This window comes from Balaenoptera borealis, assembly GCF_965194805.1.
Source record: "Balaenoptera borealis genome assembly, chromosome: 14".
NCBI lineage: Eukaryota > Metazoa > Chordata > Mammalia > Artiodactyla > Balaenopteridae > Balaenoptera > Balaenoptera borealis.
Genome location: NC_138875.1, coordinates 60,168,421 through 60,188,959, shown reverse-complemented (window position 1 = coordinate 60,188,959; position 20,539 = coordinate 60,168,421). Strand labels below are relative to the sequence as shown.

Sequence of the window (20,539 nt, the reverse complement as noted above, 5' to 3'; positions counted from 1 at the left end):
ATGCCGATGGGCACCCACGATATATTCAAACTAAGCTGCCTGAACGTTAAACAGCAAAAACAAGATAGGTTCATCCAACAGAACCTGTCAAGTGACTCCCTATGAGCTGACGAAATCTGGTGCTTTCTGCTTTCTTGCCGTCCTTCCCAAATTCAGTCTCACAGCACTTCCTCCCTGTGCTCATGGCTCCTCTACTGATCTGAAAGACTGCGTTTAACTACAAGTGTTAACGTATACTGCCTCGTTTTCCTGCAGCATCGCATGTTTCTCGTGGCATTTTCTCAAATACTTCCACATGGGATGGCAAAAGCACACTGTGAGGTTGACAAGATGATGTTACAGTATGTGTACACACACACACACACACACACACACACACACACACACACACACCTGCACTCTCTTCTTTAGGAAGCCCTGTGTGGTGAGCTTACGCTGGTTCATCCTAATCTACCTTTCATCCTCAATCACATTTTCTCAGTATTGTAACCAGGCCTGGGAAACAGAAGGTCCACAATAACATCACCTGGTTCCTGGGTTCAAAGAGACACACATCCCCAGTGAAAAAAGCCCACGCAGACTCTACAGATCTATTATAACTAGATAATTGCTTTAAAACAGCAGGAGGTATTTTACTATTGTGCATCTGAACATTCACTAGACACAGTATTACTATGTAGGGTACTGTGGTTTATACCACAGTATAAACGAGATCATATAAAAATCAATTCTATTTTAATAGAAGTTTTAAAAAGAGAACCATTGAAAACTGCTTTGAAACACAGCAATGTGACTTCTCATTAAAAAAAAATACCTGTGTGAAACACAGTCAAATTTAACTGGCCTACAATCCTAGCACACACCTAGGAGCACACATCCCCCCACACACTGATTTCAATGACATGAACATTTCAAGAAGTCCTGAAACGCCATCTAAACTCGTAAAGGACAGAAGCCAGCAGAGCTTCGCACAATTTCAACCTACCTTTTGTGGCCACTTGGACACAGTCTATTTTGGTTTCCTGTGTTAAATAAAGAGGGGGAAAAAAAAAATCACTATTCATGTTTTATGTGAAACAAATAAAATCTCTGCAGTTCTCTTTAAATACGGATAAGGGAGGTTCTCATTGTTCCAAGTGTGGCATTAACCACACAGTGATTAGCGCTTGGACTGCGCTCTGATACATTTTCCGGCTCCAGTGCTGGCGGTGGCGCTGGTGGGCACCCCGGGAGCAGATGGCGAGCCTGGAGTTACACACAGAACGCCTCTGCCAGGTGGCCCCCCTGGCTTCCTCCTCCGGACCCTCACTGGCTCCCTGTGCAGACACTTGTGGGCAAAATCTGTGCCCCTGATTTCCCCCCCTTCTCACTGGCCAAAGGCAATGATGGTACCGAGACCCACGCTGTGAAGGAGGAAACCACTGTCGTATCTGGAAAATTTGCCCTTCCTTCTAAGGAGACTTTCCTATCTCATCAGAGCTCTGGGTTGGTCTGAACAGGAAAGGGAAAAAAATTCAAAAACAACTTGATAGTTTTTATTTTGTTTCTATTTCATCTTTCCAAAGCTGTTTTCTCTTAGAAAAAAAAGAAAGATAACTAATTTAGTCCCAGCTATATAGGAAGCTTAAACTCTTGTGGAACCAAAGAAATGGGACAGAATATGCTGAAAAGACAGATGTTGTGAATCTCACAAAATTGTAAATGAGCTGAATGTACGTGTTAGAGCTGTACTATTTCCCTGTAAAATAGTAGGCTAAGCAGAATTACTAGCCAACTTTTGGTAACAAGTAAAAACTGAAAATAAAAACCATCATGTTGACAATATATTCTTCCTACCCAAACAAATATGAATATATGCATTTCTTCCCATGAATTTCTCCAGGTGAAAATAATTTTAAAAAGAGAGAATAAAACACATTTATTCCAAGTAAAAGCACACAAAAGCATGACTTTCCTTCTTACGGCTACCTTATGTGATCTGACTGTGTTCGCACTGATAATGCTGAATGGCCTAAGTAAACAGCCATTTATAAAACTTACCCCGTTAGCTCTGCTAGCAGCTTGGAAATAAATTCTGTAGCTTTTATGGGGAAGGAGAGGGGTGTTCCAATATCCATTGTATGTCTTATTATCACCAATAGTAAAAGGCTGAGCTGACTGGAGGCTGTTGGCTGGGAATTCAGCAGCGAAGTAGTACTGGGAGTTCAGTAGAGAAGCATTCTGGAAGTGGATGGGCACCGGGTAGCATTTTAAGATTTCTGTTGTCTTTTTAGCTCTTCGAGGACGCTCTTCCTCGACAACTATTTGGTAGACACTAGAAAAAAGAGAGTATTATCAGTGATAGTTTCGGATAACAGAGTTGATCCCCATGGTCTTCAACTGCGGAGACCCACAGGACACCCCAAATAAAGAACACACTGGATAGAGCCAATAATAAGTGCTTAGTGCCTAATGGACACGGATTCAACACTTGCTCCATGAAAGAGAGGGAAAGTGCTTAATGCTTTTGCACAGAACTCTCTCACCCCCAAATAAGACAATTTCTTGAGGGAAAGAAAATTTACCATAGTTAAAACGTTTTTATATAACAATCTCTGCTGTTTATGCGAGCAGGACACCAAGGTAACGTTCTTCTTACATGTAAATGAAGATGAATTTGTAGAAAATGAACTCAGTTTACCTAGTCAATGAACCAATCAATATTAACCGTAAGTTTATTAAAAAAGGCAACGTAATATTTTCTTCAGTGACATCTGTATGAACGTGTGTGAAGTTTTATCAAGTCACAAGATACAGTGTGTGATGATTCGGGTTAACCAAGGTGTAACTTCCCATATTTTCCTTCTATTCCTTTGCCTTGCACCATATTCGGTCAGCGGAAAGTGAGGACATCAGAAAAGCAGAGAAAAGGCACTGGAATTTCAAAAGCCAACACCCTGGAGTTACAAGTGGTTTCTAAGAGTAAATCATGAACAGGGCTACTTGAATTCTATATAAAGATAAGATGGGAATGAGTATCCTCAGAAGATGCCTGAGAGACAGACGTCCCCAGCAAGGAGTAGATCTCCTGGTCCCTACTCACCTTTCCCTCCCCACCCCCTTCCAATATCTGTGAATTTCGAATTAACCTTAGGAGAATAGGAGAAACCTTGAAGGGATGGACTTCTTTATTGAGCTACATACATTTACTAGAATGATGAACTGTTGTGCAGTTTGGTTGGGGAAAAAAAAAGTTTCTAATACTGAGAAAAAACAAACCTTGACAGCAGCTTTCAAAAACTGAATCCAGACTAGATTGCAAGTCGTTCTGACAAGGAGATATATCTTTTTCTCACTTTGTCAGAAAAGCACCGTGACTCCCCGAGCAACGCTGTAACCCTGGGGCTCCTCAGCACAGCCACTCATTAAAGCCGGGGAAACAGAGTAGAAGGGAGGTGCCTACCAACGCCACGCGCTGGGGTCGGCCCGGAGAGGTCCCTCTCTGTGCTCCTGTCCGTGTGAACTCTGAATCTGCACCCAGTGAATCTCCTGTTTCTGGAAGTACAACCACTTAGCACATTCTATTTCAGTCATGCAACGCAGCTGCCGTTCAGTTTGTAATTCTGTCCAAACAAAAATCGATGGTTGTACAACATCAGAATGATTGCTCAGTAGGCAGGGAGTCCAGCAGGTTTACAGTGTAAATAATGATAAAGGGACTTCTGAGCAGGGATGTAAACTTAAAGAAAAGAAAAGAAATATGACTCTTACTTCCTAACATCAAGACTTTCTATTGGTCCCATAAGATGCTCCACCAAATCTTGCAGAGTTCTCACTGCAGGGTGTATCCAACATGGAAGGAAGAATTTAGGAAGGACCTTCCTTTGGGGGTGGGGGGAACAAGGAACACAGGCAGAGACAGAGGGGGCTTTGATTTCACTCCCCCTTCTCCCTGACCTCTTACATCTACAGTCAGATGTGGCGATTCCACTATATCTGCAAGTTCTTTGACATTTCTCCCACCAAGTATGGTGTTGGCTAACCTTGAAGATTGCATGCAACCAACAGAATGTAACAGAGGGACAACGTGTAACTCTCGAGGCTTCGGTTAGAGAAGTGCAAACATCATTAAGAGAGTGTGACTGTTTTCCTGCAACGCCTTCTGTCAGGGTAGCAGACACTGGCGTGTGCATCCCCTAGACTCTACTCCTAGTTCTGCTAAAACTGGGGTTTTAAATTAACGTCTTTGGTTCTTATTTTTTTTCCTATGAAATGAGAGAACTAGATGGGTCTCCAAGGTACATTTTATATTTTTTTTATTCAGAATTTTTATTCAGCATACAAGAACTACTCTCACAAGATGGATAAATCAAAGAATAATTAATTGCTTTGCAAAGAGATTCTCCATTAAGTAATTTTTAACACTGGTTTTCTTCTATCAGCAAGCTTTTCCAATTTACTTTCTATAGGACATGATTTTCAAAATTCCACTTTAAAAACACCTTCCGGGAAGCCTAGTATACTAGACAAAGTAGAAATATGAAGATTTATGCAAAGAAAAAAATTTGCAGAAGTTATTCCATACAGGAAGTGCTAGGCCAGGAGCCTTGCACATGTAGGTTTTATTTTCTGGTTTTACTGATGAGAGAAAACTAAGGTTCAGAGGTGAGGTGCCCATTCTATCTGGGGCACATAGTTAATTAAATAGTAGATGTGGTCTGCTGACCATCCGACAACACAGTCAGTCACTTCTGTATCTCATGAGACAGAATGAAGTGGGCCACGAAGTACATATTTTTGAAAGCGTAATGTAATCCAGAAGTAATTTTTACTTTATATACCTTATATGTAGTAGGAGGGAGGAAATATACTGATATTCACTAATATGCTTCTCTTTACTAAAATTTAATACTAAGTTTCTTTTGTATTCATTTCCTGAATACCCAAGAGGTAAGAGAGAAGGGAATTGTCAAGAAAAAGGTTTTGCAATAAGATCATGCAGGTTAGATTGCAAGTTTACCCTGTACAACCGCAAATAAGGAGAAATGGAGAGAATCAGAAGCTGCAACTCTGTTTCCTCTCTCCCCTCATCTCCATCCTCACTTTCCACCCATCTTTCCCCAGCTTTCCTCATTTATTAAGTCAACGCATACTTTCTGAGCCCCTAGTATGTGCCAGGCACTGGCCTGATTTAACTTGAACAATATGATATTTGACACTCCCTAGAGAAAGACAATTTTGTTTTGTAATTTAAATGCCATCTAAGTGAATATGGATGAAAAAAATTAATTTTTCCAAGCAGCAAGTTTAGGAGGATCAGATGAAAATGCAAGAATTAAATGATTATTTAGTGGGCCTCCATTTCAGCCAGTTGGTATGTTACACCATGCACTCTACTCCAGACATATTACTTTTTAAATAGCTACCATCTACTCATCTTCAGATATATTAAAGGAAGAACTAAGTTGACTAGAGCAATTTCAAACCCAAAACGTCTTTTCATCCTTGCTCCACAAGACAAATTAGATTTGCAAGCATCCAGACCTCAAATCTATTTGCTCTTTAATAATTTAAGCGCTGAAAGGTCAAGCAGCTCTTTTCTATTCCCCTTTATCAAAGTCCAAGTGCTAATGAAAAATGGCTGAATCCGTTCTGCTGCCCAGTGGCCACACATTGCTGCCTCCTGGATGGAAATGAACACATTACTGGCATCCAGGTCAATGGTACCTGGACAGAACTTGGTGACTGATGTGCTTTTCATTTGTACAAATAACATCATCCCACTGATGATTTTCACAAGATCTCTCCAACCACAAGTGTCATCTCAAAAGCAGATTTGAAAATCTCACTGTTTGAATGTTTTTCCTAAAAGGATGATTGAAAAAAGCAAATGCTCACAGATGGAAAACCAAACGGAAGTTTCTAGCTTAGTCAGCTGAATTAAAATTCTTTTATCCTTTTAATGTGTTACTCGCGGCCTCTTTGTTTATCAAAGTCTCACCATTCCTAGCCTTCCGCCACCACTATTCTGGAATTTAAAATCACATAAAACTTCCCTACGGCATGTGCAACGTGAGGGCAGAATCCATCGTGAAGATGAATCTGCCAAAAATGTGACATCGCTGTATCCGAACTTTCTTACAGAGTGAAATTTAATTTAAAGTTTAATTGATGCTAGGCTTTTCTACAACAAAACTCTAAGGCTTTTAGAAGGTGAATAAGAAATCTGCATTTATATAGACTAGCCCATGAAGTATAACCTAGAAAAGAACATCTGAACATCTTTCATGTAGTTTGTTAAACTTGAAAGTTCAAATGTGACAAAATGGCTTTGGTCTTTTCTAACTTTGAAGATGTTAGGGGAAGCCTGCTGCAGATTTGAAATTGACTTCAAGATGTGTGTCCTAATTCATTTCCAGATTAAGCCCTTAGTCATAAGTCCATTTTTCTATCTACTTATTCTGTTTCTTATCAGCATAAAATCTTGGAGGATTATCCAACCAGATAGCAGGATGGGGGGGTAAGGAGGAGAAAAGTACTGATCCGTTTCACTGCTGCTTTTGCCAGTCCTTTAAAGTTGGCATTTCTCATCATTTCAAGGACTTACAATATTTTTCATTTCATGGCACTATTAGTGACTTTCAGCTTCATCTGCAATTTTTGGTAAAAACCACCTATTCTCTCTCTAGAAAAAAAGAATAGAGTCTAGTATTAATATCTTCTTGAAGATTAACTCTTTGGGGGGGGTAAGGGAAAATGAAAGTATAAATTATATTCAAGGCAGGTAAAATAAATGTGTAATTCAGGTTTATTTATGCAATAACACAGAATGTATTTTCTTCCTGTTCTTTTTCAGTCACATCCTTTCCCTAAACCTGTCAGCATTTACTGAAATGACACCCTGAAGATCCAAATGACCTGGTACAACTGAACTACATTTTAAAAGAATTGTCACCAGTTTAAAATGAGGAAAAAGAAAGGTCAGTTCAATAAGTTCAATGTGTTTGTCATCATGACTAGGATCCACATTAACACTGGTGCTGAGAGCAGCTGACCGAGCCTGTCCTGCTCATTGACTCACAAATGAGGTCTGATCACTAGTTTTCCACACACAATGGACCCTGGGTAACACACTGCGCAGCATAAACTGATCCGTGGGGTCGAATATTCTATGTTGCCCACTTTAATTTCTCTTTGTCCTGCTCTCTTCTAGATAGGATCGGCCATCTATTGCTGTGGCATATTTTCAGGGTACCATAAATAAAACTGATGTTCTCTCGGCCATAATTCATCATCAGGAGCTCGCCTGGCATCCCTAAGTTACTTCTGTTCTGCATGTGTGTGCACATGTGTGTGTGTATGTGTAAGCACGCCTGAGCACGTGGTCCCACACCCTGCTGCTCTGCTAGTTAGTGACAAAATCTGATATAATAAAATATTAATTATAGCTGAAAGGTTGGGTGAGAAATATGAACTCAATTACAGCTCCATATTGTGAACAAAGGGCAGGAAGGAAAAATCCTTTAGTTATGGAGGTTTGGGATAATAAAAGGACAACTAGAACATTAGACTCGGGCTGAGAAGCTGTGTAAAAGGCCACATGTTATTAATCTTCACGACAGGCACCAAATTTCAAGTAAATTAGTCCAAGATGGAACATCTTTAAGAGTGACTTCTCCTCCTTTTAACAAGTGAAGACGTTTTCCTTTGCACATTTCATTTCAGCTACGTTTGTCATAATTTAATCATCACAATTTCATAACAAATGCATGACTATAAAAATTATAACTCAAGGTCTGCTACTATTTTTAAAGCTCGTTTTTCTTAAATAGCTCTAGGGATTTGAATAAAACTAGAAAAATCAAATACTATCAAAGCCACACTAAATATCTTCATTATTATACTCAAGTCAGAATCTTTCAGTCCCTAAAAGTCGCAGTAGTGCAGGCCAGGTGAGCCAGAATACAACTGCCACCATCCCGAAGTGGGTGCCGCTGAGAGCACAGTGAACTGGGAGCCCCATGCCCAGGTGACTGGGTCCAGCACTGCCACCAAATCATCCCCTGACCACTAAGGTCCTTTCCAGCTCTGATATTTTATAATCCCTGGTACAAGATCAGGCAAGTTGTGACATCAGCAAGTGAGAAGAAAACTATTTTATTCATATTTCCTTATTTTCTACAATATTTATCACATATCAAGCCTTGTGCCAGGCACAAGGGAAGAAGAAAAAGAGGAATGAAGTCCACACTGTCCCCGTTCTCGGGGTGTTAGCAACAGGTACCTCCAACAAAGAACTGGGACAAGATGCTGACAGAGGTTTGTACAGAGTGAAAGAGGGTACAGAGGGGGAGTGTCAGTGTCTACAGTGGACTTGAGGACACGGGGGCGCGGAGGGGGAAGCCGGGGCGAAGTGAGAGTAGCATCGACATATACACACTACCGAATGTAAAATAGCTAGTGGGAAGCAGCAGCATAGCACAGGGAGGTCAGCTCGGTGCTTTGCGATGACCTAGAGGGGTGGGATAGGGAGGACGGGAGGGAGCCTGAAGAGGGAGGGGATATGGGGACATGTGTATGCATATGGCTGATTCACTTTGGTGTACAAAAGAAACTAACATGGTATTGTGAAGCAATTATACTCCAAAAAAGATCTATTGAAAAAAAAAAATCTCTTGTGGCATCAGCTTCCCCAAGGACATCTGGCCTGGACCTAGTGCCCAAACGCTCCTACTGCCGGTGACGCCTGAAGACTGTCCTGTGCTGCCTACAGCCATCAACTTTTCCCCCAAATTAGAGATAAAGCAATGAGAACAAACAAAAAGCTCATGTCTTTGGATTCCCAATGCAATCTCCATTCACTACGACCACCTGTGCCAACAAAGACCCTCCCAAGTCTCAACAAGTCTCCCATCAGACTCCCGAGAGGCATGAGGACCCTTCATCAATAGGACCAAACACTGAGGGTGATGGCCGGGCTCTGGCTCAGATGCCTGCCAGGGTCCCAGCAGGCCTGTCCCGACAGTGCCCGAGTTTCCCGGAGAGGAATCCCAGGAGTGGCAGGGTTTTCCTCACAGGTTCCATCCCGCCCAGCAGGCCTGTCCCGACAGTGCCCGAGTTTCCCGGAGAGGAATCCCAGGAGTGGCAGGGTTTTCCTCACAGGTTCCATACCGCCCAGCAGGCCTGTCCCGACAGTGCCCGAGTTTCCCGGAGAGGAATCCCAGGAGTGGCAGGGTTTTCCTCACAGGTTCCATCCCGCCCAGCTCCTGGCAGAAGGACACTGCAGGGCATGACAACCAGGGCTGGTTGCTGACTCCCATCCCGCTGTGATGCCCAAGGTGAGGAATAAGGACCAGGTAGATTGCTCTCTGCGGGAGGGCAGGGAGAGCAGCCTGCAAACACGCAGAGCCTCGGTCTCTGCTCACCTCCACCTCCCCACAGGTGCCTGCCAGGCAAACTTGGAACTCCTTTTTCTGCCTTCTCTAATCACGCCGCAGGTTACAAGAGCCATCAACTCTCAATTTTAGTACTTCATTTGCTCTCCATTTTAATCATTAAGGTGAAGTCAAAATATTACAGGTGTGTTGGTTGTTTTGGGGGCAGTGGTGGTAGAATTTGGCAGTGGGAGCCTCTTGCGCCCTTCCCAGGCCAGTGGCCCCTGGCCCGGCCTTCTGCAGAGAAGGCCCTGAGCAAGGCCTGTGCACCTGCCCTGCAGGTCCCGGAGCATCAGACTGGAGCTCTGATCTCCTACACAGAATCCTTCAGAGGGGATTATGTTGAAGAAAAAGAAAATCTGAGACATAAGGGAAGGAAAGCGAGACAGTATATTTTCATGCACAAAAGCAAGTTGGAAATGGAGTCTGAGGGAAAGTTAAATTAAGTTTCACAGTATAACTGCTCAAATACATCTACTCTATTATTATTATCTTCCCCTGCAATTTTTCTGGCTTCTTTTCAAGGGTTCTGGAAGAACAAACCTAGTTTCCAAAATGCGTTTTCAAAGAGATGACTGACACTGTCATCCTAAAAGCAACTTTAATAAAAATGATCTTTGTTTCCTGGCAGTAAAGGAATCCAGAGTATTATTTTTTAATACAATAAAAGTCACCTAAAATCAGGTGGGGGAAGGGTGGTGGCAGTGGTAATAAGGGATGTAGTACCTTCTGTGAACACACTCTGTAGCAATTCAGCTACAATAACTCATAAAAAAACTGAGCCAATATAGTAATATAAAACTGAAGTTTTACTGTTAAATGACATTTTGGTTTTTGTGACTGTGTACCAATGAAAAAAGGAAAAATTTTAGGTTGGAAGTCAGGTATTTAGAGCTCCTTTCCTTAAACAATTTTAGCAATGGATAGAACCTTTTCAAAAGGTTCCAGAACTGTGACAAAAGAACCTTTAGCCCCAAAGGTTTAAGATGGTCTTGCAGTTTACAATTCTTCAATAAAGAAGAGGGAACAATTAAAAAAAAAAACTATTAATAAGCATTTCAAAAGAATTGGTATTTTCTTTCTTTATTCTCCAGAGACTATTAAACACGGTAATATGAAAAAGAACATACATATCAACAAAAAAAGACTGATGAATTTGATTAAAACAATCCAATACACTAAAACAAAGCTGTTTAACCCAAGTCCTTCAAGTACTCAAAATTTCGCTAGTAAACATTGAGCAGATTTTGATGGAGTTAGGCTTGACCAAAAAAATAAAAAGGAAGTCTTAGTTTAAAAACAATAATGAAGAAATAATGAAGAAAACCAAAACCAAAAAACCCTGCTTCTAACTTCTAAGAATGAAGTATTAGAGAGAAACCCCAAAGATTGCAAGGATCATAATCTAAAAACAAAGGCAGTATATATTTTCTTAACACTGGAAGAGACAATAAAGAAAGGATATTAATTTTCAGAAAAGCCCATGTCTGCAAAGGAAGGTGTAACCACACTGGTTCCAGAGAGATTCTGCAGGGACGATGTCTGTGGTGGCAATGGCTCCTGGGAGGGGCCTTGCAGGCCATGCACTGTTGCACAGGGAGAGCACTGCCGACTGTTAATACCCCCAGACCTCAGTTCCTATATCTGTACACAGAGTGCTGGCACCTGACCAGGAACTCTGCTCTGGATGATTAGAAATCATTTCATAAAGGACCAAGCATGGGACTGACACATTATAGCTACTCAATCCAAGTAACAACAATTCTTCATTTTTTTATTATCATAATTATTATTATTCCTGTCAGATCATAACTGAGGTTCAGAAGTATTATACTGGGACTTAGAAACTTTCCTATGACACAGGCATAAGAAAAGAGACTACCATGTTATCTACAAGGTACTGCCATCTTTACAGACCAGAATAGAGTCAACAATAAATAAGAAAAGCTTTCCTATATCGAGCTGATGACGTCTGTGTTAGATGCTGTCCTGACTGCTTTGCTTACTGTCCTTCACCTCCTAGCTGCCCTTTGAGGTAGATATTATCACTCACAACTAATTGAGGAAGAAAATGAGACAGAAAAGTATCACTTGCCTGAGATTACAGGGCAAATAAGCACTAGGATTTAAACGCAGGGTCACCAAACCCCATGCTGTGGTTGGCTGCATATTTGATGCTTCTGAACACCTCTGCACCTTCCTTCCCAGGAAAGAGCCCTTGTTTGTAACTACTCCAACCAGCAGTGCTTTCTCATCGCTGTGGGGTTTGGATTGGAACAGTAGGTCTTCTAAAACTCTGATGATTTTACAGAATGACTGCACATATTTCTTACAACGACCATAAACTTATTGTCAAAGTATGGGTTTCCTTTAGAATACAGATACTATTTTTTTCATATAAATTTATTTGTTTTTATTTATTTATTTATGGCTGCGTTGGGTCTTCGTTGCTGCACACGGTCTTTTCTCTAGTTGTGGAGAGCAGGGGCTACTCTTCGTTGCGGTGTGTGGGCTTCTCATTGTGGTGGCTTCTCTTGCTGCGGAGCATGGGCTCTAGGGGCACAGGCTTCAGTAGTTGCGGAGCGCGGGCTCAGTAGTTGTGGCTCGCTGGCACTAGAGTGTAGGCTCAGTAGTTGTGGTGTACGGGCTTAGTTGCTCCGCAGCATGTGGGATCTTCCCGGACCAGGGCTCAATCCCGTGTCCCCTGCATTGGCGGGCGGATTCTTAACCACTGCGCCACCAGGGAAGTCCCCACAGATACTATTAAAGTGATAATCTCGGTATATTGGCATAAAAGATAAAGGGCAGTAGTGATTAGAAATTTTAAGCATATTACCAAAAGCAAGGAATAAAAACTAAACATCAATCTAGTCAGTGTGTTTTGTTAAGCAAATCCTGATATTATAGTTTTACCCTTTCTTTTTTTTTCTTTTTTTTTTTTAATTTTTTTCAAAGAAATTAACTTTTATTTGAAAGGAGACTACCCTTCCCCTCACTATTTCTAAGGACTCTATACAACAGCTTACTTAAACCATTTCCCCAATACCAAAATTTCTAACAGCAAAGCATACAACTGCTCTAAATAATAAATAATAAGGCTTGTCCTTCACTGATTAAACTTCAAAAATTTCAACACAAAAATCAAACTTTACGTTTTTAAGTTTTAACAAATGTATTTTAAATACAACATGTTTTGTAGGAGTCCACAAGCTTTTCATCTCTAAAAAACGACAATTTTTAGGGTTCAAAAATTCCGTTCTTCAAAAGAAATGACCAAGTGTTTTCTTCTATAGCTTCAAACTTTCTACACTCAATTATTTGATTGCTCCATGCCATCCCAGACAAACCTGACATGACTGAACTACTTTATGTTACTAACTTCCCCAAAAGAAAGTTAAAAAAGGAGTTTGTAGTAAATGCAGCTCTCTAATACCATGTCTAATACAATATCTAACACAAAAGAAGCTTTAAAAAGATCATTTCTTTCCTCATTCAATTAGGCAGGAGTTAATTTTCTGTAAAAGCAAAAAACAAACAAAAAACCATTTACAAAAGCATAACACTGGGGGTTCCTTTTTAACTCAAGATGTTTAACTACTCAAAATGACAACAATTACATCTTTAAGAATATAATAAGAGGGGTGAAAACAACAATACAATCGACAAAGTGTAGATGCTAAATAAACCAAAGATGTTTTTAAGGGCTCTTTTTAAGGAGTAGGAAGGATTAGAAGCTTGGGGAAATCCAGAATTAAACAAAAAAAGAGAAAGGGAAAAAAAAGAGAGAAAAAGATGTCCTCAACTGCAACCACTCTGTTTATCAATAGCATCTTGGGCTGTAGGAACGAGATCTTGATCGTGATCTGTATCGACTACAGTAAGGAGAAGGCGATCTTCTTCTGTACCGGTAATCATAGTCTTCATATCTGTCGTACCCACGATCATATCCTCTATCATAGTAAGAATCTTGACGTCTGCCACCTCCTCCACCTCCACCACCTCCTCCACCGCCTCCACCACCACTATGAGTTGGTCTGCCCATGTATATGCCTGGTGTAGGTGTGTGCGCTCTCTTGGTGATACAATAATCTACACGAATTCTTCTACCATCCAGCTCCATTCCATTTGCCCTTTCCATAGCCTCCTTTGAGTCATCTATTCTCTCGAAATAAACAAAAGCAAATCCTCGTGATCGTCCAGTTCGCTGGTCATAAACCACATTGACACCACTCAATGGTCCATATCGAGAAAATACTTCGTGAAGATCTCTCTCTGTTGTGTACAAACTGAGGCCAAACACTCCTAGACAAGTGTGGGGATCTGGATTTGCCCTGCTGCCTGTATGTCTTCTCCGGTTAGACATTGGAGAATGACTTCGGCTCCTTCAACGCCGGTATTCTGGTGTATAGGACCTACTTCGAGATCGTCTCCTATGACAGTGAGAATGGGATCTGGATCGAGTGTAACGTCTATGAGAATGCCTCCTTGACCTCGACCTGGATTTTGATCTTGATCGAGAATGGGATTCAGAGTGTTTGGAAACTCTTGATGGACTACGAGATCCTGACCTGCTCTCCGATTTTACACGAGCAGGAGTTCCCGTTGGAGATTTTGACTGAGAGCGAGACTCTCTGCCCTCGAAGTTGTTCTCCTCTACATCACTCATGTCGGCCAGGCACTCCCCAGAACTAAATAAGAGACAGGTCTCGGCTTGAGGGCCGATGGCCTAATCAACCAGCTGACTGGACCGTGGGGAGGAGGAAAGAGTCGGCAACAACAGCCGCTCCACTCCACTCCCACTCGGTCGCAGGCTCCGGCCCTTTTTTTTTTTTAAAGTATTTGTTTATTTATTTATTTATGGCTGTGTTGGGTCTTCGTTTCTGTGCGAGGGCTTTCTCTAGTTGCGGCAAGCGGGGGCCACTCTTCATCACGGTGTGCGGGCCTCTCACTATCGCGGCCTCTCTTGTTGCGGAGCACAGGCTCCAGACGCGCAGGCTCAGTGATTGTGGCTCACAGGCCCAGCTGCTCTGCGGCACGTGGGATCTTCCCAGACCAGGGCTCGAACCCGTGTCCCCTGCATTGGCAGGCAGATTCTCAACCGCTGCGCCACTAGGGAAGCCCCAGTTTTACCCTTCTTAGCACTTCAGTTTACAAAGAACTTTCGCCTGTATTAATTCTCACGACGATGCTGTGAAACGGATAGATTGTGTGTTAGACCCAATTTCAGAACTAAAGAAAGACTCAGAGTTCACAGGATGCCCAAGGTCACACAGTAGTAAACAACACAGCCCAGATGCAAACCCAAGGCTTCTGGTCCATGCAATTGTTCTTTTCTTTTAATTAATTAGTAATTAATTTTAAGCTTTCATTACATTTTAATTTGATTTTGATGATAATTGTTTTCAGATAATTCTTTGTAATAATTCTCCATGGTTCCCAGTTTTTTTAAAAAAATATAATTCTAATATACCTTTCAGGTATATAGCATTATAATTCAACATCTGTATACACTACAGAGGGACCACCACGACAAGTCCAGGTACCATCCATCACCCCACAGTTCATGCCCCTTCGCCCATTTCTCCCACCTCCCAACTCCCTTTCCCACCTATGGGGGGCAGGTGGAAAGCAAAGGAGAAAGGAGGGTGTCAGTGACCCTGAGAGGTGAGAAGCAGGAGAAGTTTCAAAGGGGTCAGTATAGGCGTGCAAGATTCTAGTGACGTTCCTGAGGAAATCTGAACTTGTACCAATGGCTTATTTGAAGTAGTCCTTCTGAATTTCTCTTCTTATTAAAAAAAATAAGATTGATCCAAGGGTAAGGGTAGGATACTTTTTTATACTTCTGCACTCTATGGAAGGGTCATGGTATTTAACTTTTATTTAGAGATGAGAATATAAATTTTAAACTCTTCGTCTTCCTTATACATCCAACGAGTTAAAAGGAGGTTTGAGACCTTCAGCTTCTTATCTATAAAGGTTTCAGCGATAATTACTTCTTACAAGAAAAAGATGACGTTCAATTCAATAAACATTTATTGCACACTTAATTAGGTTTGAGGTACCGAAGGATATTCAGAAACTAAATTATGAAAATCATTTTGTGATCATTTTGCATTTCCTATTACATTTACATACATTTTACATAATAATTAGCCTAGGAAAAGGCTCACTTCCAACATTAAATTCATAAATCTAATTAATACTCTTGAGTGCTGGTCAAGCTTCATTTACTACGTGTGTGGTTTTAATTGTATTTGCTGGGATGACCGCTGTCTATATCTCTTTACTTTCTCTGATCCTAGGCTGTTCTAAAGGTTGCTCCTCTCCTTGGTGGACCCACACCTGCCTTCCAGCCCCTGACTGGCCACTTCCTACTTTTCCTTTGAGTTTCAGCTGAAACAGCACATCCTGATTTCCTTGTTGGGATTTCATCCTTCTGTCATATGCTCTCAGTGTTCTCTGGACTTCTGTACACAGCTTGATCACCATCCTAGCACAGTGACTTGAAAATAAAGATGCTCAATAGATATTAGGTGCACAAATGAATGAATAATAGGCAAATGTCAACCCTCAAATTTCCTATAACACTTGGCAGTATTATAAAGGGCAAGAATTTTAACTAGAGACTAATAACTTCAGAGAGCTCTTACCAATTCTCATTGAGCAGGAAATACACTGACACTGGACAGGCAAACACTATTAGGGAAACGTAGAGAAATGAAAAAAATAGGACATAGAGAACAGCTCAAAATGGATATGACGATATGGAAAAAACAAACATTGCTACCCAATCGTTCTACTGTCTCACAGATTGAAGAATTGACTGTTAATTAAATTAAGGAGCTGAAAACCAAATATAGGTAACCATCACAAGCATAATGTAATAATAGACTTAATAAAATAATTTTTGATGAAATAGAAGGCACATCAGCATTTTCCTGTGCTTTGCTGTTCTCATCCTAAACAATTACACTGTACATACTTAGAAGCGCTGGTTGAGAAAATGTTCTGCTGAAGAGAATGACATAAAATAGTGTTCATTATATGGCCATGTCTGCCCCCCTCCATAGGATCGCGAGGTTCTGACACCTGAGGAGAGTGGTCAGGTCCTCTCCGAGTGGCTCCTTGGCCCCCAAAGCCCACAGCTCTCAGCAGCTCCCTGGATTGGCTTTCACTGTCTGCCCCAAGAGTAACTATCAGCCTCTTTGAACTTGTCATCTTTTCCCACGTATTTATGTGATTGTAACACTTAAAAAAATGAAAGTGAAGCACCCATAGTCGGATCAGTTAGTCTTTGTCAAAATGTCCAAGATCCTGTCTCCCAAAGGCTAACAGTCTCAGCTTGGAACACCTCTAGAAATTCATCCCTTAAACTCCATGGAATCAATAATCGTGATCAGGAAGACCCAGCAGCTGCTGAGAGCAAATGGCAGCACAGCAGTGAGATTTGTCACTCAGGCGATAAGTTGTTCAATTCAAGGCATCGGCAACCTTCTGGGGCTCTGGGTTTACAACTGAGACAGCTAAAAGCTGTGATTCGACTGTTACATTTATGGATGGTCCAGATAGACGGCGTGGGGGGAAGAAGCAGGAGGTAACTTTCTCTATTGTCAGTGGCCAGTGAGTTCAACCTGCATGTCTGCCTCCCCATCCTGACAGGTGGCTTCTGGGCTCCTGGTCGGCGGGTGGGGGGATTGTGCCCAGCACTATTGACCTCACCTCCAGGGAGGCGGTCACGTATGATAACGTACGGCCTCCACTATAAATGACACTCAAGGGCCTTCGCATAGCCTGTGGTCCAACCTCAGACATCGATCTTTGCAGAGACAAGCATGGGTTCCTTTGGGTATAGGAATGAGAAAAACGAGAAACGGTGTGATCAAAACCTGGAGTCTTCCCCGTCCCTCAGCCAAGCGTCAGCCACTCTCACCCACTAAGCGTGCTGGAGCATTCACGCCTCTTGCGCTCCTTCAGTAAAGCCAAGACACCGCCTCATCCATTCACTGGCATTGCGAACACACCCCAGTGTGTTTCATAATCGTCCCAAAAGTGCCTAGCACAGGCTCAGGGCAAAGGGGTTAGGGTGATACAGTAAAAGGAAGGTACAGAGAAGCAAAAAGAGAAAGGTCCAGAAGGTTCTTCTGAGCAAGAAGGACTAACAATGCCACCTCTTTACCGCTTATGAAAATTGGGATTTAACAATATTCACATGATTAGTAATTTCCAGTAAATTACCAGAGAGTCATGGCTGAGCTAGTTTTTCAATTTTGAGTGTCCTAGTATGCACTTTAACAGTACTTTAAACAGTTAACATCACCAATCACTTTGATTAGGCGATACATTCTCTTTTTTTCTTCTAAAAGAACTAAATGTTTCTGGTTCCCCTAAGTCCCGTTTCTAATGAAAATTAGCATTTGACATGTACAAGATCCCTTCCCTAAGGGTTAGCGATACCTTAACTGGGCGGATGAAAAGGAACACCTGCACACCTGTCCTATGCCCCGTCCCACTAACCCACCCTCCACGGCTGCAGCTGATCTTCCCTACATTTTTTCCTTACCTAAGTCCCTGGGATGGCTGCTCACTGCCCATTGGATACATCTCCACCCCCTGGTATGGAGCATAAGGTCGCCCAATCAATCAATCTACCCCTGATCTCCCTTCCGCTTCTCCCATCTCTAATTATATCACACTTCTCATCACCAGAGCAGGCCAACTTGGTCCTCCCCGCCCTCCTGGGATCCATCTGTCTTGCTCAGTATTTAGTCCCTGCCACATATGTAACCTCCTGTCTCCATGTGACATACATCCCATGGGCAACATCCATCTGTCAAGACTCAGCTCCTCTCTGGAATCTTATTCAACCCCCGCCCTCCAGGTACAGCCCCGCCCTCAGGCTCCTCAGCACCCGAGACAGGGGACCAGAGCTCATGTGTCTAGACTGGGCTCACGTGTCTAGACTGCAACCCCCGGGAGAACAGAGCCCACGACAGGCCCCTCTGGATCCCCAGGGAGTCACACAGTGCTCGGAACCTAGTGTCTACCGCGTCAATGTAACCCCAACAGCAGCTCCGTGAGCTAACGTGGCGTCACCCCTTGTTTTGGAAAGATGAGTGGCCTGAGGCTCAGAGATGTTAAGAGATTTGTAACCATCACACAGATAGTTGTTGAGAGAGCTGGGATTTGAAACTGGGTTTATTTACTCCAAAGAGTATGTTCTTTCCCTGTATCATGGGAGTCATTTTAGAGAGTTAGGTCCACTATTCATGTGATGCATAATCAGAGTAATTATTTGAATATTAGAAGAGTTTCCTGCCTGTGTCAAAAGATGGAAGACTGATTCTGCCCATCCAAAAGACCATGCGTGACACCTGATACTGTCTTATCTTTTAGGCCGTAATGATCTTGCTTATTCATTATTGATAGATTCAGTAGTTTCCAATTAATTTAGAGCAAAGTACTGGGTAGATCTAAACATTATACATTGATTTATAATAGGTTAATTTAAAATGAAGCTACTTTTTTTTTTTGGCTGCGTTGGGTCTTCGTTGCTGCACGCAGGCTTTCTGGCTTTCTCTAGTTGCGTTGGGCAGGGGCTACTCTTCGTTGTGGTGCACGTGCTTCTCTTTGCGGTGGCTTCTCTTGTTGTGGAACACGGGCTCTAGGCGCACAGGCTTCAGTAGTTGCGGAGCGCGGGCTCAGTAGTTGTGGCTCGCTGGCACTAGAGTGCAGGCTCAGTAGTTGTGGCGCACGGGCTTAGTTGCTCCACGGCATGTGGTATCTTCCTGGGCCAGGGCTCAAACCCGTGTCCCCTGCATTGGCAGGCGGATTCTTAACCACCACGCCACCAGGCAAGTCTCTGAAGCTACTTTTAAGTTACAGAATCTTTGGATCTTAAGGTAAACTTTGCATTGTAAGGTTTTACACTATAGTTTTTTCTTTCATCCAGCAAGAAAGTAATATAAAGAGATAAATTTTTTTATGGATAAATAATAAAATATTTGCAAATCGCTATTTAAATGGTTCCTCTGAGCCAAGATCAAACTAATAGATAAAACTATTCTGATTAAAGGGCAATTTTTATAGAGACACAGATGTAGAGAACAAATGTATGGACACCAAGGGGGGAAAGTGGGGGTGGGGGTGGTGGTGGGATGAACTGGGAGACCGGGATTGACATGTATACACTCATATGGATAAAATAGATAACTAATAAGAACCTGCTGTACAGAAAAATAAAATTTAAAAAAAAAAGGACAATTTTTAGAATCTGGAGAATAAATTCTAATATAATCATAATGATTGAATGACCATAAAATGGTACTTGAATAACAGATACCTTTCTTTTAAGAAAGTGAAAGGAGGAGCAGATTCTTTGAGGGTGGAGACAACAACAGACCCCACTGAGCCAAGCAAGTTACCTGTCTCATGGACTCTTCGTTGGTATGGCACAGTTGCAAACTTTACTTTTAGAGTGGTTCTAAACAGAAGATCGGTTTCCTTTTGTTTTATGCTTAAGTTTATTCATAAACTTAAGTTTAGAGCTGATAAAGCCCATAATTAGCTAATGACTCAGGGGTCAACATGGAAACACCTAACCTTTTTAAAAAGCTGTTGTACAGAACTGGGGTTGGGGCAGAGTTCATTACCTAGTTATAGTATCAGTTCCTCAAAATGTGCAAATGCATAAATAAACAGGTAACCAGAGGCAATCAAAATTTAAAATGCAGTAGAGACATTAGAATTTATAGGAATTCTATTTAGGATTTTATTGATAGACACACTTATTACATTCTTAATTTATTTTTCATGACAAATTAGATTTTTCGTGATAGCAGATTTGAAGAGAATGAGACCAACAAAGGAAAAGGTAGAGGCCCAGGGCTGGTCGTGTGAAAAGAAACAATGAGAACCACCTACTGCTACAGTCTGAAGGCAAGAAGAAACACTTATGTAGCATTTAGTGTGTGCGAAGTACGGTTTGAAGTACTATTTGAAAAACAGTACCTCATTTAATCCTCACAAGAACCCTATAATGTCGAAATGCTCAAAGGCTCCTTGCATGAAGCAGAAGAGAAAGGGGTGTCCAAGAAGGTGGTGACAACGCAGTGATAATGTCTTTCCTG

The 20,539-nt window shown here is 41.8% G+C and overlaps 1 protein-coding gene and 1 pseudogene across 8 annotated transcripts in view; both read right to left on the bottom strand.

Moving 5' to 3' along the window:
- PTPRM (protein tyrosine phosphatase receptor type M) overlaps positions 1-20,539 on the bottom strand; it is a 742,498-nt gene that overhangs the window by 263,488 nt on the left and 458,471 nt on the right. For all 7 annotated transcript variants that reach the window (XM_082353481.1, XM_082353483.1, XM_082353486.1 and 4 more), the window contains exons 12-13: positions 2,041-2,314; positions 986-1,022 (exon numbers count right to left, since the gene is read on the bottom strand). In XM_082353481.1, the coding sequence (XP_082209607.1) occupies positions 986-1,022; positions 2,041-2,314 (311 nt within the window). The remainder of the gene's footprint in view (positions 1-985; positions 1,023-2,040; positions 2,315-20,539) is intronic.
- LOC309610555 (transformer-2 protein homolog alpha pseudogene) lies at positions 12,567-14,225 on the bottom strand (annotated as a pseudogene). The gene has a single exon. The product of its transcript is annotated as a transformer-2 protein homolog alpha pseudogene (transcript).